Source organism: Colletotrichum siamense (assembly GCF_013390195.1).
Source record: "Colletotrichum siamense strain Cg363 chromosome Unknown KSG_Cg363_contig02, whole genome shotgun sequence".
In the NCBI taxonomy this organism is placed as follows: domain Eukaryota; kingdom Fungi; phylum Ascomycota; class Sordariomycetes; order Glomerellales; family Glomerellaceae; genus Colletotrichum; species Colletotrichum siamense.
This window is the reverse complement of record NW_023501015.1, coordinates 6,187,681-6,214,862: the sequence shown is the minus strand read 5'-3', so window position 1 is coordinate 6,214,862 and position 27,182 is coordinate 6,187,681. Positions and strand designations below refer to the sequence as shown.

Sequence of the window (27,182 nt, the reverse complement as noted above, 5' to 3'; positions counted from 1 at the left end):
AAGCCACGACGTGAGAACAAAGAGACGCAGGTACGGACTTTGACAAATAGCGTTTCGGGCCGGGCTGAGTTCGCCAAGCCGAGACGAGCTAACCAGAACTCCCGTTCCTGATCCGACACCTTCTTGAACCGTGCCTCACGGACGAACCCCATACTATCCGTTGACAAGAGGGTCTTGACGTCGCCTTAATCATGCCAGAAAAACCATAGGGATGCAGCGGCAGCGGCGCCAATTGAGACACCTTGAGCAACGGCTTGCAACTGCTGCTGTCGCTGTTTGTAGAGTTCGACCCCTGCAGATGACAAGCCCGCAGGTTAGACAGGGGCCAATGAGAAACACCTCAATGTCCTGGAAAGCATCTTATCATTTATCAATCTTCACAATCTCCACTGTTAAGAAAACGAACTGCTACCTTGAAAAAACTCAATTCCAAATGGCTTACGATCGCGTCGCATCTCTGCATTCTCACTCCAAAGCTGCCACCTAACTACTGTGCCTGTGTACCGAGTTCGGATCCGTCGGCGGAGATTAATTGGGGGAATAAGGGCCCAGAACAGCGAGCGCGCCTAGCCTGAACGGGAAGCTGGATTCGTAGACTTTTTGTCTGACGGTCACGCTTAACGCCGAAGACGCGCCCTTTGTGAAATTCGTCTCACCTTTGCCGTCGGGCTCATATTGTCTCAAAAACACCTCCGGAGGTGACACCGACCGTCAGCATCGACGACAAACCCTCTCAGTTATACCAGACTTAGGTGTCGGGCATCAATTCGGCACAATGGCGCCGGACCAAAGAAACCAAAACGGCGGCAACGCGTCGAACGGGGCCGTCGACGCGACCGAGGTGACACCGCTTCTGGCGACCAAGGATGTCGCTCCGACCGCCGACCCCGACATCTCACAAGCCACGACCCTCCATGAGCCGGAGCCGAACCAGGATGGGGCCGCCGAGGACGACAAGCCGCTGCCGGTGTGGCAGATCATCTGGCTCTGCTACGCCCGAATGGTTGAGCCCATGGCCTTCTTCGCCATCTTTCCGTACATCAACCAAATGGTCCAGGAGAACGGCAACCTCGCCGACACGGACGCGGGGTTCTACTCCGGCCTCATCGAGTCGCTGTTCTCCCTGACACAGGCTGTTGTCATGATCTTCTGGGGGAAACTCTCGGATCGAGTCGGCCGCAAGCCGGTGCTCGTTTACTCACTCGTCGGTGTTGCCTTTGCGACCTCCACCTTTGGCATGGCCAAGACCATTTGGCAAATGATCCTGTTCCGATGCCTAGCGGGTGTCTTTGCCGGGACGGTTGTAACCATCAGGACCATGATCGCAGAACACAGCACCCCGAAGACGCAGGCGAGGGCTTTCAGCTGGTTCGCCTTCAGCGGCAACCTGGGCGGCATTGTCTGCGGTCCGCTTTTGGGTGGTGCTTTGGCCAACCCGGCGCAACAGTACCCCAGTGTATTCGGCGACGTCCAGTTCTTCCTCGACTACCCGTATTCGCTTTCCACCTTTGTCGTCGGTTTCATCGGTCTGACGGCGGCTCTGACAAGCTTTCTTTTCCTTGAGGAGACTCTGAAGAAAGAGCATCATGCGGATGGTGATGGCCGTGGAGGACCCAAGAAGGATAACCGTTCGATCTTGGAAATCGTGAAGTCTCCCGGCGTCGGCATCGTGCTCTACACATACGGCCATGTCATGCTCCTTGCCTTCGCGTACACCGCCATCGTCCCCGTGTTCTGGTACACGCGCGTCGATCTCGGCGGACTCGGCTTCACCTCTGTGCAAATCTCCCTGATGATGGCCGTGAACGGCATCGCTCAAGCATTCTGGCTCCTGGTCATCTTCCCCCCACTCCAGCACCGCTGGGGAACCAACGGCTTACTCCGCGTCTGTGCCTACGCCTACCCGTGGTTCTTCTTCATGTTGCCACTCGGAAATCTCGCCCTCAAAGCCGGCGCCCACAACACGACTGCAATAACCTTGTTTTGGGTGTTTGCCCCGATACTTCTGGCCATCGGCAGTGGAGTGGCTATGAGTTTCACCGGCGTCCAGCTGGCCTTGAACGATGTTTCTCCTAGCCCTCAGGTCCTGGGAACCCTCAACGCTCTGTCATTGACAGGGCTCAGCATCATCCGGGCCTTTTCTCCGGCTCTTTTTGCTAGTCTGTACGCACTTGGCGCACGCACTCAGTGGCTGTGGGGATATGCGATCTGGGTTTTGTTCATTCTGATGACCTTCCCATACATCTACGCCGTCCTACACCTTCCTGAGTATGCGGATCTGAAGAAGGCACGAGAAGAATCTGAGCGAGCGGATGCCAGCCCGTAAGGCTCTGCAATGCAAGGGTGCCTGTAGGTAAACAAGACATCAGCGCGGAAAATAGACTATGTTGAGTTCAGTCCGATTCGTACATAAGGAGCCTGAGTCACATCAATTTCCAGTGGCTTGAGCTGTGAATAGCTTCATGCTGTCATTCACTACAACAACGTTGTTGTGTGATTCGCCGGCGACTTCCATCAATTATCATGGTATAAATTCAACTAATATCGATCCTCAGTTAAGGAAGATGAAGCTCAATTGAAAAGAAACTTCATTCCAGTAAATCCCGCACCACACCACAGCGTGACATTACACACAATGACTTTTGTTCACAGCGAATCAGCTTTGGCTCATAGGTTCGTCTGCTGCTGCACAGACTGCAACTGCATTGAGCCTGTCGACTCGCCTAACGGTATCTGTGAGAAGTGTCAACTCAGATGCACGGGAGGAGATTCGGTAGCCATCGAGACGAGTACGCACGAAAAATGCGAGTCAGGAACATTCGAGCACCTGTACAGCGCCCGTTGCCTATGAAGCTCCCATAGCACCAGATACCTTGTTATAAGTCTCAAAACAGTTGCAGTTATCTATGAGTCCCATTTCAATTTCCGCAGAAACGCCTGTTGGTGATCGACATTGGTTCCAGCCGTGAAGGATCGATCGCAGAGGTTGCAATTGTAACGCTGGGTTACATGCCAAGGAATCATGGGTTTGCTGTGAAATGTCTGACAAACACAGTGAAAATTCCCAGACAGAACTGACTGGGGAAGTCCTGGCCGGGCAGCCCTTGCTCTGTTCTCGTCAAAAGATTTCCCCTGCATGGGCCGGTCTTGGGCACGTGGGTAAGGGGCGGCCGCAATCGTTCGGTGCTGGAGGGGCGGGAATGGCAGCAGGGATCATATCAAACCAGTTTCGCGGGCCACCTCAGGATCCCGACTGATGGGAACGGTCCTCCCAAGGGCGGAGGCCGAGGGGACCGACTTTGCCTACCTAATCATCACCAGCAGAATCAGCTGCATTGTTTTCACCGTGGCTGAGAGTCAATCTTCGACAGCTTGAAGCTTCAAATATCTGAATAATTGTGCGTAATTACTGATGACTACTATTACAAAGTTGTACAAAGGGTATTTCATTGGGTCCTCAACCAGCTGAAGAGGGTCTCCCATCTCATAATCCGGTCGACTTCCGGAAGCTCTTTCTGTTGGACTCTGACAACACAGACTCCGGCTCAACAGGCTCCGTCGTAACCTCGACTTCACGATGCTGCCAGATTCGGTTGTCGTGATGAGGATAGCCCGTCTCCTTGCGCTTCGACAGCTTCGTTCCGTGATAATGCTCTCTCGCCGTGAGCGGCTGTTCGTTCTGAGGGAACGTTGACCTTCCCGGGCTCTTCACCGTAACGCTGACAGTACTCTGAGGCATGAGTTCGATCTCGTTTGACCCGCGTGAGCTGTGTGAGCTGCTGGCATCGTCGCCACCCATGGTCTTGAGGCCGATGCCATACTTGGCTTCTTCTCTCAGACCGGGCTTGTCTCCCTGCGATTCGTGCATCTTGGACCAGTCCTTGGACGCAGCCCTGGCGTGTGAGGCTGTTCCAGATCGTCCACCACCAATGGTCATGCCCGCTGACCTCCCTGTTGACTTTTTGGCTGCTGATGATCGGCCGTACTTGTCGAGACCGCTGCGATGAGCAGATTCGAGAAGACCCTTCCATAGTACCCGGATAATTGGACCCTGAGCCGTTGTTAGTACGGTCTTGATAGTGCCTCTTTCGATGACTTACCAAAGTTGGCAAGCAGGCCGAAACAATGCCACTGCTGATCTCGATAATGTTCCATGCCAGACCTTGAGCGAGAGAATCTTCAACATATTAGTATGCCGACGCCAAATGACACGGATGAGAATACTTACATGGCACATCATCCTTGGTGTACAACAAGAAGATTCGGAACCGGTAGATACTCGTGAAAACAACATAGCTACCCAAGAGGAAGGTGAACAAGACCAGAATGCGCTGAGCCCGATTCATCTGCAGCTTGAGGACGTGAGGAATTGGCAGGTAAAGAATCGCAATGTCGACGATAATACTCGGGACGGCGATGCACAACTGCGTCAGGAACAGGTTGATACACGTTCCCGGCTTCCAAGGTTCCCACAGCGTGTTCAGAGGAAGGCATTGGATCGATGCCGCGATAACGCAGGCAAAGGTCCAAAGGGAAGTCAGGCTGCCGCATATCCATGCTCCTTTGCGGACCTCAGGCATGGGGAAGATGCGCAGGTACAAGAACAGAAGAGCGATCTTGTACATGTTGACGCCGTTGACGTACAGGATCTCAGCGCCGATCATTGTCTGAGCACCAAGTCAGTCCCGCGCTCGGCTTCGTGGGGTTTGGGAGTACGTACGCGATCGAGAAATTGAATCTCCTGTAATGTAAGCCGGCCGGAATGCAACCCGATTCCACGATCAACAACTGCAGCAGCCTTTGTGTTAGTGGTCTCTCATTGATGTTTAGGTTGCGAATCTCCAACTTACGAAGCAGGTTCATGGCCATATTCCCAATCAGCAAGACCAAAGCGAACAGCATCAAGTAATCGTCGATCAGATATTTCGCGGCCTGGAGGTGACGCGCCAGGAACCTCAAGCCAACGATGAAGGCGGCGAATGCCGTAAAGGCGATCGTAATACCCCGAACATATCCTCTCAAGTCGTCGTCCAGGTTCTGATCCTCGGCGAAGTCGGCCAGCTTCTTCAGGTAGTCCCTCTCGCCTTGGTCGAGACTGGTGTCATTGTACGGGTAGAAGGCCGCCATGCTTGGCTGTGGCTGCTGGTGGCTTGGTGGCCACACAGGCTCTCGTTCGAACAGCGATGTTCTCCGGGACTGTCAGTTCGTCGAAAGAGAGGGGTTCATCACCGAGCAGACGGTTCACGGGGGGCCGTCTATGATACGAACCACGTGGGGAAGGAGAATCATTTTAACAAACCTTCCCACGACAAGTCTTGGGGGGAGTTCCTTTCCTGTGCCCTACGTCTATCTCACTCATTGTCTCGCTTCAGCACCAAGACACTGCAAAACACGTGCTGGTGGATGCCGCGGTTCCGCCGACGACCTGTTTCTCGACCGAACCATGGTAGCATTCCTAAACTGTCAATCTTTTCTCTTTCGGCCTGTCATGTTTGACAACTGCAAGTGACACCCCATCAACTCCATCCAGATACGACCTCGGCTGGTGGAATAAAAAGAAAGGAACATGTGGACCGTTGCACTGGAACAGGAAACGGAAAAGGGGGCAAGAGTCCCGGTCAAACCCCGAACAGTTGCCTGCTTTGTCACATTTGATCAGTTTTGAGGAACGGCATCCACAAGGGTTCACCACTGTTGTGGGTTCTTCGCCAAGGGGAATGTCGTAAGAAGAGATATTAGACTTAGTTTCTCCCGCGATATATCCACAGGAGGTCGGCCGCACTGAAAAGAGCCGTCTTCTCCGTCAACACCATCCGATTGACTCTCGAAATGGATCGAACGTCCCGGCGCACGGCTCTCCTTGAGGCTCGTTTCGTCTAGGGGAAGACCTTTGGATCTGGGTAACCGGAGCAAAGCGTTAGTCTAGAGGCCCCATCAAGACCCGCCGCTACAGGAACCCAAGAGCCCCGCCTGCCATCCCATTGATGGAACGAATGGGGCCACCGATGTCGACAGATCATCAGCGGCAATTGGCCTCTGCGTTGCCCGCGAGTTGCCGGAAGAGAAGCCGGTGGTCTTTGAAATCGCGGCTGGGGTCCATTTCCGAGTCATCAACCCTGCGATGTGCTGCGGCGCGTTGGTGGTGGATCTCAGATTTCTGACTGTGCGTCATTATCGTCATATTCCCGGGGGATAAACATACGAAGTCCTCGTTCTCCTCGGAAGGATTTTTGATCACATAAAGAAGAAATGGTCGAACAATTCCTTTCTGACTGCCGAGGTTGCAGAGATGCAAGAGACTCTTCGGGGAATTCTTCGAAGCTACTTAGCGAGAAGGCTTGAGTTATGAGTTGGAGGGTTGCGTTGCATACGCCACAAACCTGCATAAACTGTCAGTCTTGTTGACAGCCCCCACGGACTTTGTGTCCGCCAATCAGGTGTGTCCGATTCGGGTACCTGCGCCGTTTCGATGTGCCCCCTTTTTCATACACAAATGGAGCAATAAACCCACCGCCAACGTTGGCCCGTTTGTGGATATATCGAAAGACCGCGTACACTCGTGTGCTGCAGCTGCTGCGCACCAACATCGCTAACATTGCGGAGACGTCAAAAACCACAAGGGACATGGACACTGCGCAATGTCCGGCCGTTGGACTGGAGACGATCCCGCTGTCAAGCGTCGTTCATCGCCGCTGTCATTTCGGGGATATTGCTTGCTGAGGACCGACATTCATGCATCGTAGCTTTACAACTTTGTATTTTAGAAAGCCTCTGCCGCGTTGATCATCTGCTTGTTTCTTTTTCTCAGGCAGGCCGTCCGCTCATTCTCAAGTCTCAGTCGCTTCCTTGCCCATCACTCTGCACGCTCCTCTTAGTCAATCTACCTGCAGCAGAAACAAGATCCAACCCCTCCGTGGCCCTCATCCCCAGTTTCATCTGAAAAAATGAAGCCCTCAGTTCTCATCGTCCCTGGTGCTTGGCAGCTCCCCTCTGCCTTCCAGCCCTTCGCCACGGAGCTGGCCAGCGCCGACTTCAACACCTCCATCGTTGCCCTCCCCACCGTCGGCGGCACCACCACCCCGCTCGCCTCTCTCTCCGACGATGTTGCGGCCGTGCGCACTGAGCTCGATAAGCTTGTTAGCGATGGCAAGGAGGTTGTCATCTACTCCCACTCCTACGGCGGTGTTGTTGCCAGCAACGCCGTCGAGGGCTACGACGTCGCCACCCGCACTGCCGCCGGCAGCACTGGTGGTGTCGTGAGCATCGTCTACGCCAGCGCCTTCATGCTTCCCAAGGGCTCCAGCTTGCTCGACCTCCTCGGCGGCACCCCCCTTCCTTGGATGGTTGTTGAGGTATGTAGCCCCCTTCAAACCTTTGGCTGAAAAGTGACCGTGAAACTAATTGCAAAACAGGGTGACCGTGTCGTCGGCAACGCCACCATGCTGCCCGAGGTTGGCTTCAACGATCTCCCCGCCTCTGAGCAGGAGAAGTGGGCTTCCCAGATGACCTGGACTGCCCTGGGTGCCTTCACCAACGCCTCCTCCTACGAGCCCTGGAGCAACGGCATCGACTGCGCGTACCTTTACGCCACCCTCGACAACGCCCTGCCCCTCAGCTACCAGCAGGGCATGTCTGCCGTCCTCCCTGCCGGCTCCAAGACCGAGTCTGAGCCCAGCGGCCACTGCGCTCACCTCTCTCGCCCTTCAAACGTGACCTCCATCCTCAGCAGGTGGTACCCCGGCAACTAAAGTGCAGGCGATGTTGTGAGAAAGCGGGATGTTGCGAGAGAATGTTAGCGTTATGATAGCGACGGGCGCCTCGAGGATCTAAATAACGACAATAATATAATCCAAATGAGTAATGCAACCTTGCCAACAGCTTTTACTTACGACGTGATTTTTGTCGGCAGGCACGATGCACATATCCTGCTCAGTGAACGGTACGTGAATCGTGTAAAGCGCGGGAGGCCGGCGAGCTGGGGGATGCCTGCTTCAAAAGACGTTCCCCGATCTTCCGTCGCAGAATTTCTGTCATGGCACGATGAACTGTTTCGGATCGGTGTTACCACATCGAGCAGTGCCAGACCCCACAAATGTCCTCTTGTCAGGGGAAAACGTTGGAAACGTCTTTTTTGTGGTTCATGTGAAAAGTCCAGTATGCGGGATCCTTGTCGGCTCAATGGCACCAACTCAGCTCCGTCACCCGTGTCTGTAACCGGCAGGCATCTTGATTCTCTGATGGAGAGTACGATAAATCTTCGCGTAGGGAAGAGATACTTTGCTGAATCATATAATCATATTACTTTTTCCTTGTAGCAGAGGTGAATGGGTTCCAGCGGGCGCTTGCCAAAGCAGTGATATTGCATTTGCTGTGGGTGCTACCTAGACAGAATCTCGGGGTCCCCGACTGCAGTTACACAATGATTGAGTTATATCTGGAGAGATGCGGCGTAACAATCGGCGACTCTATGGCACGTCAGGATAAATGGCTCATTACGGTTGATTTGAAGCAATCAAATTATTGCTTCAAAATTGACTTCGAGAAACTCTCTGTCCCTCATTGAATATTGGTGCCAAACTGTCGAACGAGAAATAGACTTATTACTGACATCAAAAGCTGTCCATGGTCAGTAGATGTCGACTGGATTCAAACTTTGTCTCAAGAATGGATGGTCCGGCCTGCCATGATGAAAATGAATGCCGTCTGGTTCTGGCTTCATCCACGTGAGCTCAATGGGTAGGTACCATAATTACCACTGTGCCAGAGTGCAAGTGATAAATCTTGGACATAGTTTTTCATTCAATCGACCATATAATCTAATAGCTCATCAGCCGATATAGTCATCTCGAATACGTGAGTTAGTAGCTGACCCTGGCAAAGCAACTTAGTTAGAAGACACGAGAATTGCCAAAGATTGACAAGTGTGTTTTTATGGTGCACTGAAAGACCACCAAAGAAAGCTCTGGCATTTATCTTCCAAGTTTATATACTCAAATCCAGTTGCTTTCCATCAATATGCTCTCAGTTTTGATTTCATTGCGCGGGAAATATCAAGTGACATTTAAATTAACAAACGGATCGGTATCCTACCGGGTGGAATGTCAGAATGCAATATTGGCCTAGATTTACGACTATGCCGGGTTACATCATGTATTGTAGGCTCCTAAGCATGATGAAGTAGAACTCTCATCTGAATATAAGATGGCATAAGTCACCAAACACTCGGACTGCATCATTGAAGAAGCCAGCATAAAGATCCAATGGTGAAGGAGACCGAGGAAAACCGGGGGTGTCACAACCTCTTTTTACAATGAAGGTCGTCAGAATTCAGCACAGCCATCCAATCACTCGAAACCACTAGCTTTAAAGTCAACGAAAACGTGTGTTTAATAAGAGATAGCGTGAGCATATTATTTCCAGGAGTACCTGTGACACCATCAGCCCGAGTTGATTCCATGTCTCATTTCTGTTAACTATAGGTGATCAGCATCGATAGCCGCATGATCAAGCAAGACAGTGTAAATGTGATTATGCGCCTTCAGTGTACAGGAGCAAGCTTGCTGATAACAAGAATATAAAACAACCGAAATGAAGCTTTTCATTTGTCGCGTATTGTCCGGAAAGTTTTCATAATGGGTCATGACGACGGCGACTTCTTTGAAAAGCAAAGGCATAGTAAATCTGTACCAATGCCCTTCTTGTGAACTATCACTCGTGACAGGTGGTCGGCCCCTGATATGCATCTACGATGCGTATCCCAAAACTGGCGTTGACGGTTCCTTGAATAAGCCTATTGAAGCATTGAGTGTGAGCGTGTTGACATTCAACAGGCTGTGTCTTTTGCACTGAAGAAACTCACGTTTGCGATCTCCGGAACTCCGTGCTGGGTGCAATGTAAACAGAACTCTCGCTTGTCGCAACACCATTTCTGTCAAGCAGCCCCCTCCTCCACGCCTAATCCCCTCCTCCAGACATCCGCATTCATCTCAACGGAGCTCAAACCACAAGACCCAATGTGCACGCCGCGAGCGCTGCTAACAGCAGTCCTGCAAAGGGGACTGGACGATACGAGGATGCAGAGCGGACTTGGACCCCGTTCGACTCGGTCGAGTTTCGTCCCTCGGCGCGCAAGCAACTGCCGAAGACGGAGACAATTTGTGCGTCGTCCCTGTTCTTCTTGGTTGCTTCGGGAACCTCGCACCACTCCCAACAGTCGTTCACGAGATGGACTGGGTTGGGAGAGCAGCAGTTGACCATCCACGGGTCTGAGGCGTTGTGTCCCGGGATGACGGCGTATGTGACATTGTTCGGGATTGGCAAGCCCTCGGGGATCTCGTTTGTCGGACAGGATGAGGGCGCTGTCGCTGTGGTGGTTACGGACATGGCGATGGTGTTTCGCAGGCGGTGAAGGGATAGAGTGGAGTTGAGCGGTCGACAACGCGATGGCGGGAGTGAATGAATTTGAAAAACGTTTGGAACTTGAGAAAGGATTGCGGGTCTGCCGGAATTAAGAAGGCAGTCGACTTCTTTTTATACGTGCCTCAATTGCCAACAGCTATTATTTTGCAGCTCTCTCAATTTGGCGAGGTGAGTTGTTGCTTGTCACTGCCACCCCAGAACAACAACACCCTGACCCCATGAATTTGCATCGTGAACGGCGCGTACTTGGCTAATTGATTGGCACGGTAAAAAATTGCAAAGTCTTGGTATCATCTGATTGGCTGAAATTCGGTTTGGAACTGGCCTCGGTGTAGCCATAACCGAAATCTGTTGGTGACTGCGCCTTCAGAAAATCTGGGGGCCAACGAGATACAGGGGTTGTGCCCAGCCACGTAGGCGTTGTTGGAAGCTGTGAACCAACGTTTTAGCTGTAGACATTCGGGTTCCAACAAGAGCCAAGCCTCAGCCCCAGGATTTGAGGGCAGGGGGACCTTTCGAACCAACGTGGTGACTATGTGACTGTTGGAGGTTAGAGACAGGGGTTAGCACATGCCTGGGGAAGACTGAAGCCAGCAGCTGGCGCCATTGCTACAGAAATTCTGGGGTAATCAGAGCCATATCTAAGCCTCAAATGCAAAAGGCATGGTTCCCCCAGGCCCCATCGAGGAAGACCTGAAAATAGTAGCTCCCGCCGCATTATAGCAGCTTGGGGGCTGACGGAGGGCGAACTCGACCTCGGCTATCGTGGGAAGGCAGAGTTGAGGCATCTCATCGCGGCACCAACCGCTAACAAGCAGTATCGGAGCATCAGAACTTGAAGAATCATCGATCAAACCCTGGAATATCACGAAATGCCAAGCCGTGGCTCCCAAATACTGACACGAGAATCTGATCCTGCGTGCCAGGGCTTATGCGGCACCTCACGTCGTTATCCACAAGCTTAGGGGATCCAACAAGAACGAACTCAGCTTTAGCCTCAATCAGGTGGACATGTCGGATGAGATACACCTAAAATTCGACTCAATCTTGATCAAACCATGCATCGTGAGATGTTTCGCCTTGTGGACTCGTCGAAACTGTGCCCGAAATGTTCGAGGTGGAAGGAGGCGTAGTTACACGGCCTCAGTAGCTGGGCGAGTTGCCCAGAGAACTTGCGAATAACTGCATTGATGCTTCTGACCTCTGTTCAGACATATCGAGACTTAAGGACATAAATAAACACCATCTGCCATTAGATCAATCTCATCATCACTCACAAGCTCATCACATCAAACATCATCACCTTTACTCAAACCCAATCAACACAACTATCTTCATATCAACTACTCCCTCTTACCCTCACTTCTCATCTCCTCAGCACTCATCTCTTCCGCAATCACTCCATCAAGATGAAGTGCTTCTCCGCAATCCTGACCACCGCGTCCCTCCTCTCCTCCGCCCTCGCCGCTCCTGCCCTCAGCCGCCGCGACGAGACACAGCTACAGCAAGTACAAGTAGTCTACCAAGAATGCGACACCGCAACCTCCGTCGAGGTCTTCTCAGGCGGCACCGTTGTCGCGGAGGCGTGCTCTAACACCCTGGACACAGGCTCCTTCGCCGCGCTCCCGATCATGTTCGCCGTTGACCGCACCGGCGCCGGCACCGTCTCAGTCGGGTCCACGATGTACAAGATCCACGAGAAGAAGGAGATCTCCGGGGGTATCGTCTGCGGGCGGCTGTTCGACGACGGCGAGTCCGTGGTCTCGTGCGACATCGCGGTGCCGGCTGGGATGGCGTTCCAGAGCTTGAGCAGGCGCCATGAGTGTATCCCCGATGGTGAGACTACGATGGCGAGGGCGTTGCGTATTCGGAACCCGGAGCAGGACTTGCAGGCGCGGTATATTGCGCCGATTCCGTTCCTCACCTCGGGCGAGACGGATACCAACTCCGACAAGCGGGAAATCGGAAAGAGGCAAGGGTGCTACCCTCAGAAGTGGACTGAGCTGGTTGGGGACGGCAACCCGCACCAGAACTACTACCACTCCCAAATCACCGTATGCCATCCCCGCACCCTCAAATCCTCATGAGCACATACTAACAAGACACAGGAAAACAACGAGTGCGGCCTAGCAACCTGCTCCACCGGCACCGAGACCTCCAAGTCCGTCTCCGTCGGCTGGAGCGTCGAGACAGGCGGCAGCATCAGCGAGTGGATTACCGGCGGCTTCTCCGTCTCCGTCTCTTGGTCCGCCGCCGTCTCGCAGGGCTGCGAGACCGAGCCCGGCAACACCGTCTGCCAGTGGTACCGCACCGCGCACACCGCCTACACCGTCCGCGCCGGCACGACCAACACGTGCAGCTTCATCCGGTCGCTGAGCGACCCCATGGTGCTCCGCTCGCCCAACACGAACAACGCCGGCGGCGGCTACTACTGCGTTGTCGGGGCCCAGTTCTGCCGCAGCTTGGGCTCTGCGTACTGGGACTTTAACGGTCGTGCTGGTGGTCCTTGAATAGGGGGAGAGGATGGGTTGGTGAGACTACGATATTGGGACTTTCATGTTCATGGGTTGGGTGATACCCGCGGCTAGGGGCGAGAGATGATGGAGACGGGGGTTATCTGTTTACTTGCGATTTTACTACTCTTACAGCTATGTTTATGCGTCATTTCATGTCTTTGGGTCTTGTTCTTAGAAAGCGAATCGAATTCACAATATTCTGAATCAATTCGGCCTCCTAGTCTCAAAGGAGATACCATAACCGGGGCCGAGTCACTTCATTCTGGTTATGCTTAATTGGTGATACACTCCATCTTTCATTTCCACATCAACGCCATGCTGACAGATCACACGTGCCCCGAGTATGCTTAAAACATTGTTTCTTCGTATGCCCTTTTCTCCGAATGACTTAGTTCGTTCTGAGTAACGACTCTATTCATATACCGATCCCTGGACTAACGTTGATACCCCTTTCTCGAAGAAGACGCCCATAATAAAGCACTGCCCCTGGGGTGCGGCGACGGCGGCCTGACGATTTCGGTTCCGCATCTTTGCTCCGCGCAATTTCGGCGCGCTCCGACGCTATAGCCAGCCACGTTGTCGCGTCCAAATGGAAATGGGAAGTTTTGACGCGACGGCGGGTGTGGCTCGGGCTTCGGGCGATGCTTTAAAAGTTGCTAGCGGTGGTGTTGGTGGTGGCGTTTCTGACCACGACGAGAGTCATTTCATGGATGGGCGTGACAGATGATTGACAAAGCAGATGTCACGATTGACCTTGGGGCGAGTAGCGCTTCAGCTCAAGTCTGAGTGTGGTGAGGTGGAAATGACACGTCGATAGCTAATAACTTACCTTACGGTGAATAGATGACGGAAGGAGACCTGCTGGTAGATCTACGTAGTATGATTCTTGCGGTGAAGAACCACCTGAAAATGAAGATGCAAATTGGACAGCTAAAGTATGAATCAACGGATGCGGTTGTTCAATGGCGACGGTGTAGAGAAGTTATGTCATAATAGTCATCATTCATAAGGGTCTATGGTCTATAGGTATACAATAGTTGAAACACAAAGAAAGAAGAGAAGATATGCGAAAGAAAATAAAACCAGCTGTCACATCCAAATGGAAGCAAAATCTTTACCAGTTCGTCCTCGAGGCAGAACCACCCAGATTGCTGGTGCAGGTGACCTTGGTCGGTTGCTTGATCTTGTTGCCGCTAAAGTTCCAGACACCCTTGCCAGTGTTAGCGGCAGTCATGGACAGGATGGAAGTGCCGTCTTTGTTGGTGTAGGACATCTTCATGTTGACGAGGTTGTCGTTGGTGTTGCTGGAGATGCACTGAACGGTGAGAGTGCCGCCGCCAGAGGAGGCCCAGTTGGATGAAGTCGCGATGGTGACCGTGTCGACAGGTGGCTTGCTGGTCGCAGCTGCTGCGGCAGAGCTCGTGGAGCTGGGTGTAGCAGCGGGTGTTGTGGCCGGAGTGGCGGGAGCAGCAGCAGCGGGGGGACACTGGGAGTTGTCGTAGACGCTGACGCCAGACTGGGGGAAGGGGTCGAGGGGGCCCCAGAGGTTGCCGTCAGCGTCGCGGCCAAGGCCGTTGATCATCCAGCCATAGCTGCTGAAGTCGTGCCCGGTCGGGACCCTCCCGGGGGTCGAGTCCTCGGGCTGAATCCACTCGGTGACGGGGGTGACGTAGGAGCCGGCGGGGATGCCGTTTGTGGTGGCGTTGTTGTTGAAGTTGGCGGCGGTGATGTAGTACTCGCGGGCGTAGAGGACCTTCTGGCCGGACGTGGTGCGGTATTCGAACTTGTTGCGAGGCTCGGTGTTGGGGACGTTGACAGTTGCGATGTCGCGGTAGACGGGCTGGCCAGTGCAGCGGTCGTAGTCGATGGCTTGGATCTTGATGGGGTTGACGGTTGTTGCGGAGTCAGAGGTGTATCCGACGAACTGGGTAATGAGTTAGTTGAAGCCTTGTGCTACGAAGTGTATTGGAATTGCTAACCTTGGTCTGGGCGATCTCTTGGTTGATAGTGTCAGCTGTCCAAACACCAATGTTTGCATCTTCCATGCGAACATATGTTGGAGTGCCAGTCGTGGTGATTTGGATGTTGAAGGCTACCAACTCAAACACCACAATCTTGCCACCAGTCTGGTAGCCAGAGAAGGTGATGAAGTCGCCGGCAATCAAGGGAGCCATGACGTTGGCGTCCGCTGCTGGGCTATTGATGGCATTAGCGAGGGATGACAAGGCGAAGAGAGGATGACAAGACTCACATGGATCCTTGCTTGAGACCGGGACGGTTGCTCATGGGGCACAGGGGGTCGCTTGCGCTGCGCGGAACGCACATGGGGAAGCCAGAGAAGGAGCTGACGCTGGGGTTCACGTCATCCGCGGTGAAGAAGGGATCGATGCCCAGGCCCGCGTTTCCGGCCGAGTAGACGGCATTGGGATCGTTGATGCGGATTGTGACTGAAGTGCCTCCGACATTGACGGTGATGTCGCCGTTGAACTTCGTCTCAGTGATGTAGCCACTGGATGTTGTCGTGGCAAAGGGGGAAATTTCTACTTGTGCAGCTACTGCATTCTTGCCACCGACTATGTTGCCGACGATAGAGCACTCGTATCCTTTGTAGCTGCCCGCATTGGCTACAAACTTGGGGAAGGGGATGAATGCAGCTGGGAATGTGACCTGAAGGTTCTTGGGAACGGTCACTGTTTGGCCATTACATGTGATGGAGCCGCCAGAGTTGAAGGCTGTGCCAGTAACAGATGCGCTGAATGATGTTGGTTAGCATTGAAATTCGAGTCACAATTTCAGGCAGTTTGGGATGCACTCACCCCTCGAAGGCTCCGTCGATGTCAAGGGGGACATCTGCCGTAGTGCCCAGCTGGGCCTGAACCCCTGTGAAGGACAGGGTCGCGCCAAGCGCTGTGTAGAATAGAGACTTTGAAAACATGATGAAGCCGAAGATCCAAGAATGAAGTCAAGTGGTTGTGTAGAGAAGATGGTGTAGTGGATGAGTTGGGTGGATAAGAAATGTCGTGTTTAATTTCGCGATCAAACTCGAGTCTTATGAATTGCCTCGAGATGACTGCCAGAGCGTGTGATTGCCACGCGTGGCTCTCGTTCGCACAATGGCACAATGCTCGAGAGCCCAACCGTCTAGACCCTGCCGCTGGGCGAACCTAAACGCACAAAGGGCCAAGAATGTGGCTGCCATGAAGAAAGAATTGGGCCCAAGTCATGACTCCTTTGAAGAGAACCTTCATACCCCAGATGGCGGCAAGTGGGGATCATCGGCCACTAAGCTTCTGCTGGTTGGTCCAAGACCGAGAAGAGGACCACGATATCGGATGCCGAGTCTAGTGATTGTGCTCATGCACATTTGCATACGGGTGTGTTTGTGTGTTTGCATGAGCTGATATGCAGTCTGCACTGCAGCCCGGGATTCTCAGCAGGCGGTGATGCCGCGCGCGGGACTGACGACGGCCAGACTATTCACAGTCAATGCGCGAACCACTAGGAACACAAGTTCAGGTTAGTAGTCCTATGCAGATCTCCACAATAGCCACACCATCATGTGCGGAGATGAAGGATCTGGACCACTTGCCTTGCATAGAAGGAGGGCTGGACAGCTGAAGAGCTGGTAAGGTATCGATCACGGGCTGGGGAGATGAGGGTTCGCTAGAGCTGACCCATCTCGTCGACAGCGTTGCGCCTCGAGTACACTGATCATCGCCACATGAAGATCGCATTTGTTTGTGGCAAACAGAGGCTCTTTCTCTGTCAAAGATGCCCCTGAATATCCTCGTGGTTTGGCGGAACGTCTGCTGCGTACCGTTGGAGAGCGAGACACCTCGTGGCAGGCGAGACAAAGAGTGTCAACGCTTCAATATCTCTTGAAGACAATCCGAATGAACGGTTCTCGTATCCACAACGTTTGGGGTGAAACGAGGAGCGTTGGGGGCTTAGAGACACATCGGCTTGTGGGACGGCCACTCAGGCCAAGGAAGAGATCGCGTGGCCGCATTGTTGAGATCCGACAGGCCGGGACGCGGAGAAGTGGGCACGACAAAGGCCGGGATGAGTCGACGAGGATTCAAGGTTAAACAGTTCAAGGTTGATAAGCCAGGCTCTGGACTGGGGTTTGCAGACACAAAGCGCCGAGGGACACGGTCTGGCGCGGTCGAAGTTGGTTGAAGTCGTCGGAGGATTGTGGTGGTTAGCGGCGTCCTCCCAAGCCAAAAAAGGAGGGTGTGGTGAACCCTGAACCTGGGGGCTTAGCTAAGAGGGGAAAAGAGCCAATCATCCGAACTACATTTTAAGCTTCATAAGCGAGGCCCGCTGTCTGAGCTGAGGCGTTAGCGGGAACTAGCGGCTTGGCGTCAGCATCCCGGGGGCGGCAGGGACGAACAAACTTGGGGAAGGACCCAACCAGCCCAGGCACCTTCCAGTCCCTATCCGTAGGGCCAGGCACCTCGCACCTCAGGCAGCCCCCAGGCAGGCAGCTCGTCACGACTTGCCCCCCCTCCTTCCTCGTCCCGTCTTTCCCCCCTCCACCTCACGCATTCCTCTCTCTCTCCCATTCCATTTCCGGCGTCATCGCATGGTCCTCTCTTCATCTCCCTTTTCCAATTCCGGCGACTTCTTGAACACTGCCTCCACGGCTTCGATTTTACCCCTGAGATCAGACTGCTCGACTGGAAACTTCAGACGAGATGAATTGTCCCAACTTCCATTGTCCTTTTTCATCCGAAACCCATCGTTCTGCTGCAGCCCGCAGAGCCTCCTCTAGTACGAGATATCGTCGAATCATCGCATCATGGACGGGAACACGATATGCAGCAAGATGCAGCTACATCGAAGAGGCGCACGATAGTCTCGTCAGCTTGGCATCCGACTCGAGGGGACAAGCTAGCTGACTGCCACCCGCGTCGTGCTGGCCTGTCGTCCAGCTCTCACCGAACCTTCGCGCCCAGCTGCCAGGATTGTCAGCGTGGGAGACGTCCAGGCCAGAGTCAGCCTGTCATCATTGACATGAGGATGGCCCGAACTGCGTTGTGGCTGCACCAGCCGACGCGGAGGACCACCACTCGGGTTCGTTGGAAACCGGCCGAGTCTCGTCAGGACCTAATCTTGGCCATCACTTCCCAAGTCACCTGGACCAGGCACCAGATCGACCGGGATGTCCGCTTTGCGATGCTAACCCCGCCTTGTCGAGGTCTTATGCGGAAGATACGATGAAGCTCTTGTCGAGATCGAGACCATTGGTTCGGGGCTCAGGACCCCTGGTTGTGCGACTGTTGAATCGGAGCCTGTCATTCGCCCCCGCTCACCGAGGCAACGCTCCTCGCATCTGCCGTCCCAGTACCATGGAGCTCTTGCAGATCAGCTCTGCCTTCTATCGATTATTCCATGTGCACCGACACCCATGCAATCTGCGGCTACCGGTGTTGACGCTCAAGCCTACCGACCTACCCTGTGATATCCCAGAATAACCTTATGGAGGTCATCACTTGCGCTTTTCTTAGCGGCCTGTTTCAACAATTTAGGCTCACGCTATTGGGGACTGGCATTGTCCAGAGTCGGAGGCTGAGATCGCCACAACGGCCTGGACAACAAGGAAAATCAGCATCCTCAAAGAGATGCCACGCTACGTCGGTCTTATACCCGTTGTTGCTTAGCGCCCGAGTCTCGGTCGGCTCGTATGTTAACTCCAACATCGGCGAAGGACCACTTGCTCGGCAGGCAAACCTCGTCTGTCAGGTTGATACTCCGGATTTTGCACTATCTGCTACTAGTGCGCTTGCGTACCGCGTTCCCATTGCTTCTACAACCGAACTTGCATTAACGTACAGCAGGTGCATTCAATGGGCATGTGCAACCGTGGGCTGGACCTCTATTCGCAAGAGACTCGTCCATGAGAAGTGGCTGGACCTCTTCCAACAGCTACTCGCCTGCAAGTGGAGGCGAGTTACCCGACCATCCATCCCGTTGGGTCGGCATGAGGCTGCTGAACCAGAGTCCCGGGTGGTCGAAGCCCATGCCCCACAATCGTGCCTCCAGCTGAGGACTTGCAACCGTCGCGTTTTCCAGGTTGTCTTTGACTGTTTCAACGATGACCGTTGGACTCTTGTTCTTTCACAACGATCCAACGTCGACTCCACCGCCATTCAGCGTCGCATTTCAGGTTGGAGGACTAGGCGCCAGCCCGGCGCGCCGCAAGCCTCCTCATCCCGCCATACACTGCTGGAGCTGGCGAGGGCGGCCCAGACTAACACTCGTCTTCCTCAAGGGGCTAGCTCGGGACTTCCGTGCGAATATCGACTGCTCGAGATGGGTCGATGCTTCTCTATCACGAATGGCCGCCATGATGGCTTTCCTTCCGCCGCGCGGCGTGCCCTTGTCGACGACGACTCGATCGAAACATCCCGTTGCCAAGCACGAGCGGGCCGAGTATGATTCTTCTCGAGCGTCGATACCCATCGAGAAAGCAATTAAATACCCTGGTCATTTCCCGCCTCATCCGGAAACTTTCCTCATCACTCTCACCGACAATCATCCACTCCTCTCTTGACACATTCAAGGCGTCGCCACCCGTCTTGGCCAGCACTTGTCACTAACATAGCAGCTCTTGGCTTTTGCCCTTTTACATTCTATTCATCATGGTTTACCTTTCGGTTCGCCAGTCTCTGGCAATCCTTCTCACCCTTGCCTCCGATACTTTTGCCAAGGACTGGCTCAGCCCCGAGTACACCTGGCTCTATGAGTTCCCTCTTCCAATCCCTCCCCAGAAGCAGGAGAAGTTGTAAGTCTACCAATATCTTACTCTGATCTTCAGGATCGTTCTTAACACCAAGCAGCTCCGACAAGCCGGTCATCAACCCTGTCACGGGCAAGAAGATGAGATACTACGAGATCGAGATCAAGCAGCTTAGCCAGAAGGTGTACCCCAACTTGGGCAATGCCACTCTCTTTGGATACGATGGTGTCTCTCCCGGTCCCACCTTCATGATGGAACGTGGCGAGGAGGCAGTGGTCCGCTTCACCAACCATCACCCGAGCATGGCCAACTCTGTTCATCTTCACGGTTCATACTCGCGCACCCCTTGGGATGGATGGGCTGAGGATGTCACCAAGCCTGGGGAGTACAAGGACTACTACTACCCCAACAACCAGGCTGCACGAACCCTCTGGTATCACGACCATGCCATCGACCACACTGCAGAGAATGCCTACTATGGTCAAGCCGGCGCTTACATTCTCCACGACCCTGCTGAGGATGGTCTTGCTCTTCCCAGCGGATACGGCATCTACGATATTCCTTTGATCCTGTCTGCCAAGCAATATAACCCTGACGGCTCCCTGTTCTCTCCCGCCAGCGAGACTACCAGTCTTTACGGCGATGTCATCCATGTCAACGGACAGCCTTGGCCCTACCTGAAGGTTGAGCCCCGCAAGTATCGCTTCCGCCTTCTCGATGCCGCCATTTCCCGCACCTTCCTGCTTTACCTTGAGAACAGCAAGGGAGAGCGCGCCGATTTCCAGGTGATCGCTTCCGACGCTGGTCTTCTGACCGGCCCTCAAAAGGTCCAGGAGCTGTACATCGCCATGGCTGAGCGCTACGAGATCGTCATCGATTTCTCCAAGTTCAAGGGCGAGAACGTCACTCTCCGCAACACTCGCGGCTTTGCTGCCGATCAGGATTTCCTCCACACCGATAAGGTCATGCGTTTCGTGGTCAGCGATGAGTCTGTCGACGACAAGTCAGATGTTCCCTCTTCCCTCCGCAACGTCCCCTTCCCCAAGGACAAGACCGGAGTTGACCAGCACTTCCGCTTCGAGCGTACCGGCAGCGACTGGCGCATCAACGGTGTCACCTTTGCCGATGTCAACAACCGCGTTCTCGCCCGCCCCAAGCGTGGCACTATCGAGGTCTGGGAGCTTGAGAATAGCTCTGGCGGTTGGTCTCACCCCATCCACATCCATCTTGTCGACTTCCGCGTTATCAAGCGTGTCAACGGCCGCGGCGCTGTGATGCCATATGAGTTCCAGGGCCTGAAGGATGTCGTCTGGCTCGGGCCCGGTGAGACTGTTACCGTCGAAGCCCACTACGCCCCCTGGCCCGGTGTGTACATGTTCCACTGCCACAACCTGATCCACGAGGACCACGAAATGATGGCTGCCTTCAACGTCACTGTCCTCGAGGATCTTGGATACACTGAGGAATACTTCGTCGACCCCATGGAGAAGGAGTGGCGCGCCAAGCCGGAGACCTCCAACGCCTACAACTACGACTCTATCAAGTCCCGCATGCAGTTCATGGCCAACTACCAGCCCTACAACAACGTCGACGAGGTCGAGAGCCGCCTCGATGCCTACTGGGCCACCAAAACCCTGTCCACCTCCATTATCGCGGCTGCCAGCTCCACGCCCGCTGCGGTCACAACCACTCCCGTCTCTTCCTCTCCTACCTCCACCATCACTGCCAAGGCCACCACCACAAGCAAGGCGGATGATGACAAGGGTGGAAAGGACAGCACGAAGGACAGTGGCAAGGATAGTACCAAGGACAGCGGCAAGAAGACAACCACCACTACGAGCAAGAACAAGCGCGGTCTTCGCTTTCGCAACGCCAACATGCCGATGCCCAAGCGCACTGCTGCCCCTCAGGCTTGAGATGGTCGATGACGATGAACATAACCTTTTATCTTCACTCTTTCCTTTTTCTTTGACGATCTTCACGATTTCTTCATTCTTTATAGATCATAGACTTGCGAGATACTCCCCATTTTAAGACTATTTCCTTATGGAGGCGGTGGATATATGGCATGGCCTCACTTTTTTTTAATGTTACATATTGTCTCTTAATTGAACCATGTTCACCTACAACTTGACTTCCCATACGTAATTCTGATGGCTAAACTGTGTGCGGATGCCCTGCGCCTAAAGCCACACATCACGAGCGTTCTCCTAGACTGGCGGCAATGAGCCGCTATTTCGTAATTGTTGCCGTGTGATGTTAAGCTGTCCTCGACAGGTCTATCTGTCCCTGCCGAACGCAAACTTTGGAATTTTGGGTGCCGACGCGCCAATTGTATGTGTGTGCGTGCATTGCTGGGATATCTGAGGTGCCTCAGAATCGAGCAAACATGCTCTGGTGCCTCTGTCTTCCATGCCAAACATGTCAAAACAGAGCAATACGCTCCCGTGAGCACGACCCTAGATTGGATGTTTCTTCTCGTAGACTACCAAGTAGCTTTATGTTAATCATTTATGTAATCCTAACGCAGGAGATTCAAGTGACACGGGTTATTGCAGCGAGGCAGCTTGGTAACAATGTGTTATCTACCGTTTTGTAGCAACATCATTAAATTGCTCTCATCATGTGCAGCATCTTCATCGACATCAGGCCGGTGCGCGCTTCGATTACGTCCTTGGGGAGTGATGAAGCGTTGCGGCCCACTCAAGTCCCGCAGCTTGCAAACCACCAGGCTCATTTGATGTTACAATTATTGTGGTACAATGGTACATGGGAGAAAGCCATTTCGCTTCAAGTGGGAGTCGAGCGCTGAATGGGGAGGGGTCATGAGCGCGTGGCCAATCTGGCAAACTGGTACGCGCCAGCGCCATTATTCTCGGAATGCGCAGGGCGATCCACACCAACAGATCGTCATGAGATCATCTCAAATACAACGCATAGTGTAGCCCGAGAAAATCTGGCTAGGTCAACCGAAGCTGGCACTCGGTGGGCAGAATAAATGGCCGCTCATCAATTACTGTTGGTACCAAAAAGCGGCCATTTTGTGTGTCCGCCGGTATGCGAGGAGAACGCACCTATTCGTTTCCCCAGCGTCCAGCACGATTTTGCTACTGCTTGCTCGCCGTGGGCAGGTGTTGGCTTCAAAAACATGTGGAGCTTGGGCAACCTCAATCGAATCCCATTCCGTCCTCGACGGCATACCTTGGCGTACTCCGTAATCTATGATTGTTGAAAACTGGGAGGAGGTGACGAGGGCACAGCTGCCAACGTCGGCAGACGGCATGGGGTGACGTTGAGGTTCGGGGATACGCACGTTGCCCTCGACAGGCGGATTCCTTCGGGAGGATCCCTGCTAGGCCGTAATGGAAAACACGACAATTTGGCGTTTTCTAATTCTGCAACCAATTGCGATTGCAGGAATATCCAGGGGCGGTTTAATCTTCCACGGGTATGCGGAGTCCTTTCGTTGTACAAGACTCTGGTAGACCAAAAGGACTGTGCATGGTCTGCTTGGTCTGCATGTTTGGGCATTGCCAACCAATACCTTTTCGTCTCCTTGTGGCCACGGCACCCATATCTGAGCGTGGTGGCGCATTTAGGCGGTGGGGCAGCAGGTAGGCTCGGATGCGCTATCATGCGCGGTACTTTCATGCACCACCTAACCGGCGATTTGGTACGACCCCAAGGTCCCCCAAAATCGCAATTGTATAATACGGCGCGCAACCCCGCAGTCTTCGAATCGCGCAGTTGCGCAAAAAGTCTTTTCATTCAGACATCAAAGAACGGTTGTGGGCACCTCCGCTCTCATCTCAGACCAGATTCTCCGATGAAAATCTGCTCCAATACCCCGGAAGCCTAGGTTATAAGCCGGCTACCCCTACATCTGTGCTTCTACAGCAAGTAAGTTCGTCCAACACGTCCTCTCGTCTAGCAACTCCGGCAGTCCGATGATCCTTGGAATCATCATGAGGTTATTCCATTACCAATTCGAGTTCAGTCTAACAAAATCCAGGCTCCGAATCATCACATTCGACACACGTGACAAAAAACAACACGTGACTGGGAACAACCGTTGTTTTGCCGACCAACAACAGCCCGGCGAACCGTTTTCGTCCGCGACGAGGCAGCCAACCGCCTACTCACCAACACCCAACAACGACGCCTTACTTCACCCGATTCTGCCTTGTCAGCTGTTGAGGCCCGACGAAAAATGCCTCAACCCAGGCATCCCGAGCCCTTCCGACCCCTCCCAAGCCGGGCGCAAAACCCCGGCCAGGCGGCCTCCTGGACGCGTCACTCTCATGCAGCCATGATCCCATGATATCGCAGCGAGGCTCTTCACTGGACCACGTTTCTTCTCGCCAAGATGGGCTGCATGAATACGAGATTCTCAGCAACATGAGAGAGAAGTCACCCTCAGGTCACTTCCCCACTCCGTGTTGGCGAGAGGCTTGCTCTCAGCTCTAGCCGACTTTGGCATCCGCCTTCAGAATAAGACGGAGGAATCAATTTGCCTGAGCAAGGGAGCATCATTCAGCACAACCATAGCCCTCTGGAGCAGTTCAGGTTCGCCGGGCGTAAGGCAGCTACCAAGGCGGCCTCGGGATGCCGTATACTCTCGCCCCAGGCGTGAGCCCGGAGCTTTTGCTCAAGTCCCTCCGTTATTGAGTTCACGATGAGTGCTATCGTGCGTACCGGTGAGTTGAGAATTCTTCACGATGGTTCCGGTTCCGGTTGAGTTCATCGGAAAGATTCCCGGGCGAAGGCGGCGACAAGAGCCTCCGGAACCGTTATTCGCGGTGTTTGAGCTTCAACCCGGAAGTTGGTCCGGGTCATGGTCACGTCCGGGTTCCGTTTCCACGGGATCAAACGGCGCTCAGTATCTGTGTTGAAACTGCGCCATGGGCTTCTGAATGCTATACCAACCTGTCCAGAGGCATGTCAGTGTGACTAATGCCCAGTTCGAACCTACTAACAGTGGTCCATCAACCCGGCCAACGTCTAAGCCTTATCTGTGACGGATGATTATCGGAGTTTTCGATGACACTGCTCATTGGCCCAGCAGCAGACCCCTCTCCCCGGACAACACTCTCCGCCAAGGAACCGGCGCTCGCTCGAGCCCATGCCGGCGCTGTGTTGTGTTACAACAACCTCGCACCCCGAGCTGCCTCCAGAAGCAGTTTGAATATGGAAAAAGTTCCAGTTCGCCGTACCTATTGGCTGTCTTTGGTGTTGGATTTTGGAATTCGCGGCCGCCGCACTGCCGTTACGCTACGAGCGGGGTTCTATGGACGATCAGGCATTTCCCCTCAATCTGGTACAAACGGGCTTTGGAACGACGCTGTCAAGAAAAGCCGTCGAAGGGCAGTAGGTTTCTTTTCCGATGGACTTGCTGTGATTCTTAGTATCTTTTGCACATTTCCAACTTTGTTGGTATAAATAGATTCTTTAGAATTGATCATTCAACTCAACTCATATCTTGACTTGCTATCATTCGATCAACTACTTCTAGGCTCAGCAGGCTCGTTGACGCAACCGAATACTGAGTTTGCGACTACGCTGTGTGAAAATTACAGCGGCTATCAGAAATCTTCAATCTCTACCGAGACGCCATGACTTCATCCAACCAAACCAACTACCACGGGTGTGTTGTCCGACTCACTCAGCTCACGAAGATAGCGAGCTAGCTAACAGATGGTTTGCAGAGAAACCTCGTCGAAACCGTCTCATAAGCACTCCTCCAAAGACTCCCGCAAGACCCAGGCGAAGCGCCGGCAATCCATGTTCGAGGGTCACCCCGATGGCAATATGCATCGTGTTTCGGGCCAAGGCTTCAATGCCGAATCAAGCAAGTCTCAACATAAGAAACTCATGGAGAGCAAGATCGCGAACTTCGACAAGCACTTCGGCAGCAAGCCGTAGGTTTGTTGCGGAGCATCTAGTACGGCTGTTCGCTCGGAATCGTTGTCCTTGGCAGTTTGTGAGGCTCAAGCTTGTCATCGTGTTATCCGGCCTAATCGAAGTATCAAGCATGGATAAAACTTCGACAGGACTTTCTGCACAGGCTTACTATGGGAGATAATGGTGTTCTGGGGTCATAGAATCTTGCAAGGGAAGGGTCATCGGGAGTTTGGAGTTAGTTGGCAGGTGGGAATCGGCGTCACAGGCGGCAAGAAAGCCTTTCTGTTCGAGCTTGGTGTTTGTGAATTCCCAGCTTAGATAGAGCCTGCCGAATTTGAAAGCCATGTTGAATTTCCCATGTTTGAATCGGGACTTCGTAAGCATTCGTATTCGTGGTTATGCAATTGGGATAATTAATCGAGGCCAGATACACCAATGCTGCCAGGCGCTCGCCGATGCCGACACGGCGTTCGGTCGGTAATGTGGGTCTTCCGGCCGGGTCGGCCGCGGCCAACCGCGGTGGTTGAGAGTGAGAATCGGTGGGCGGCGCTTGTGCAGCCCGTGGGCCCGCCCCTACCTAGCATCCCCTGAAGAAACTCTACTCGGGGGGCTTTCGAGAGCTCACAGGGCTCAGATATAGGCTACCTGTGGCGGAGTCTACACTTACATGCAATTTTGCTATATCTGATGTCGAATTATTTCTCAATGAATACACACATACGCGTTTTATTTGGGGAAGAAGTGGCAATCCTCTTCGAATTGAAGGGTGCAGCTCAGTTCAGTACTTGTCGACATGGCGCCTCAGGAGGGACTGCTAGGGCCCAGCTCAACATAGGTACCCGTGCGAGCCGTTGGCCTATTTGCGCGGCGATTGATCTCCGAGCTGCCGCTGGTTGAAAGGAATGTAGCGAGCGAACGGCTTCCACTGCTGACGTCTCGACATCCCAGTTTTCTCCCCTTGCACGAGCGACCTCAGTTTGGTAACAGAAAATATGTTTTCGCAGAGGTTTATTGGGCGCTGGCGTGCGTTGCCCTGGTCATCAGGAAAATTAGGGATCTGCCTGCCGCACCTCCAGTGTCGCCATATGACCCAGGCAGCCAAACTAAGCCGTCCTCCCCCCTACGCCAACAGCCTTTCAAGAGGCCGAATTGAAGAGTGACAAGCCAACAACCCGCAGCGCGCTGGCTCATTCAGAAGCTTCAGACGCTTGGTGCCATGAAATGCCCGGATTCTGCGGTCATCGTATGACACATTTGACCTGGCGATTGACTGCAAATGCTCAAGCAATTGAATTTGCTGCTCAATTAAGTGTCGTTTGTAGGGGATAGAGGCCACCAGACACATTGATGCAGTGACGCAGTGAAGCAAAAAGTGCCTCGGCTCTCTCGCTCTCATTGGACAATGGTTGAAAAACCTTTCGGGTCAGGACCGCACCTCGTCGCGTCTTGGTGAGTCGAGGATTCACTATCCGTATTCAACCAACAAAAACTTTCTCAGATGATGCACAGATTTGGGATGCTAAGTACCATCTGGCGGTGGATTTGGGCCCATCGACGACGGGGGTCACCCGCCGTGATTGCCGGAAGCAGCGCACCGCACTAAA

General features: G+C 53.5%; 7 protein-coding genes across 7 annotated transcripts; 4 read left to right on the top strand and 3 right to left on the bottom strand.

Annotated features, from left to right (window-relative positions):
* Nucleotides 1–775: 775 nt before the first annotated feature.
* On the top strand, nt 776–2,326 carry azaK (Efflux pump azaK; the record flags this gene model as incomplete). The annotated part of the gene is made up of 1 exon (XM_036635475.1): nt 776–2,326. The coding sequence occupies one exon, from the start codon at nt 776–778 to the stop codon at nt 2,324–2,326; it is 1,551 nt and encodes a 516-aa protein (XP_036499801.1).
* A 1,158-nt stretch (nt 2,327–3,484) lies between these two features.
* On the bottom strand, nt 3,485–5,127 carry CGCS363_v003625 (Satratoxin biosynthesis SC1 cluster protein 4; the record flags this gene model as incomplete). Its single annotated transcript, XM_036635474.1, has 5 exons — nt 3,485–4,051; nt 4,101–4,177; nt 4,229–4,667; nt 4,721–4,788; nt 4,851–5,127. The coding sequence occupies 5 exons, from the start codon at nt 5,125–5,127 to the stop codon at nt 3,485–3,487; spliced, it is 1,428 nt and encodes a 475-aa protein (XP_036499802.1).
* A 1,817-nt stretch (nt 5,128–6,944) lies between these two features.
* On the top strand, nt 6,945–7,748 carry CGCS363_v003624 (uncharacterized protein; the record flags this gene model as incomplete). Its single annotated transcript, XM_036635473.1, has 2 exons — nt 6,945–7,352; nt 7,413–7,748. The coding sequence occupies 2 exons, from the start codon at nt 6,945–6,947 to the stop codon at nt 7,746–7,748; spliced, it is 744 nt and encodes a 247-aa protein (XP_036499803.1).
* A 2,248-nt stretch (nt 7,749–9,996) lies between these two features.
* CGCS363_v003623 (uncharacterized protein) lies at nt 9,997–10,383 on the bottom strand (the record flags this gene model as incomplete). Its single annotated transcript, XM_036635472.1, has 1 exon — nt 9,997–10,383. One exon carries the CDS (start codon nt 10,381–10,383, stop codon nt 9,997–9,999), a length of 387 nt encoding a protein of 128 aa, XP_036499804.1.
* Nucleotides 10,384–11,828: 1,445 nt separating this feature from the next.
* On the top strand, nt 11,829–12,929 carry CGCS363_v003622 (uncharacterized protein; the record flags this gene model as incomplete). The annotated part of the gene is made up of 2 exons (XM_036635471.1): nt 11,829–12,473; nt 12,528–12,929. The coding sequence occupies 2 exons, from the start codon at nt 11,829–11,831 to the stop codon at nt 12,927–12,929; spliced, it is 1,047 nt and encodes a 348-aa protein (XP_036499805.1).
* A 1,120-nt stretch (nt 12,930–14,049) lies between these two features.
* CGCS363_v003621 (uncharacterized protein) lies at nt 14,050–15,870 on the bottom strand (the record flags this gene model as incomplete). Its single annotated transcript, XM_036635470.1, has 4 exons — nt 14,050–14,859; nt 14,915–15,131; nt 15,187–15,687; nt 15,752–15,870. 4 exons carry the CDS (start codon nt 15,868–15,870, stop codon nt 14,050–14,052), a joined length of 1,647 nt encoding a protein of 548 aa, XP_036499806.1.
* A 3,709-nt stretch (nt 15,871–19,579) lies between these two features.
* Nucleotides 19,580–21,593, top strand: BLRO-1 (Bilirubin oxidase; the record flags this gene model as incomplete). Its single annotated transcript, XM_036635469.1, has 2 exons — nt 19,580–19,722; nt 19,778–21,593. 2 exons carry the CDS (start codon nt 19,580–19,582, stop codon nt 21,591–21,593), a joined length of 1,959 nt encoding a protein of 652 aa, XP_036499807.1.
* Between the last annotated feature and the right edge of the window lie 5,589 nt (nt 21,594–27,182).